Here is a 710-nt window from a genome sequence, read left to right as displayed (position 1 = left end):
AGCCCAACTTCGGACTCACCCTTGAACGTATTACCAACCCTCTGGGTCCGCAGTGACCCACTCTAACCCCACTACCACCACCACCGCCACCATAGCAGTACCAACCACATCAACATGTCTACGTGTAACCTGGACTCATACACGTGCTCAGACGAGGGACTGCTCATGCCCTTCGTCAATGAGTACACATGGCTTGTGGAGGTCAGGGCCGTTATCTACTTATTGGGTTTGCTGTGGAGTTTTATGGGAGTCTCCATCATCGCTGATATCTTCATGCAGTCCATCGAGGTCATCACCAGGTGAGTCGTCTAAGTAGAAGAAACAAACAGGTAACTTACCCTTGTAGAGTGAAATGAATAAACAGGTGAGTCACCTTCGTAGAAGTATTCTTCGGGTGGTTCACCTTCGTAAACTATATACAAGGTGAGTTACCTTCGTACACTATACATGTATACCAGGTGAGTTACCTTCCTAGAATAAATCACCAGCTGATTGGAGTCACTTGTAGAATAAATCACAAAGTGAGTTACTTTCGTAGAAGAATTCATCAGGTGAATCACCTTCGCAGAATTATCACCGTGTGATTCGCCATCAGAGAGGACATTGCCTGTTGTCTATCTATCCTATCTATCTATCTATCTATCTATCTATCTATCTATCTATCTATCTATCTATCTATCTATCTATCTATCTATCTATCTGTCTGTCTA

The 710-nt window shown here is 43.7% G+C and overlaps 1 protein-coding gene across 1 annotated transcript in view; it reads left to right on the top strand.

The window, feature by feature from the left end:
* The window catches only part of LOC101845533 (sodium/calcium exchanger 2), a 21751-nt gene continuing 21041 nt past the window's right edge, over positions 1-710 (top strand). The window contains exon 1 of the mRNA XM_013080334.2: positions 1-299. Within this exon, the coding sequence (XP_012935788.2) occupies positions 115-299 (185 nt within the window). The 5' untranslated portion in view covers positions 1-114. The remainder of the gene's footprint in view (positions 300-710) is intronic.

The sequence above is a fragment of the Aplysia californica genome, unplaced genomic scaffold, assembly GCF_000002075.1.
Source record: "Aplysia californica isolate F4 #8 unplaced genomic scaffold, AplCal3.0 scaffold00081, whole genome shotgun sequence".
NCBI classification, from domain to species: Eukaryota; Metazoa; Mollusca; class Gastropoda; order Aplysiida; family Aplysiidae; genus Aplysia; species Aplysia californica.
Note: the sequence above shows the minus strand (reverse complement) of the source record. Positions and strands in the feature narration are given on the sequence as shown.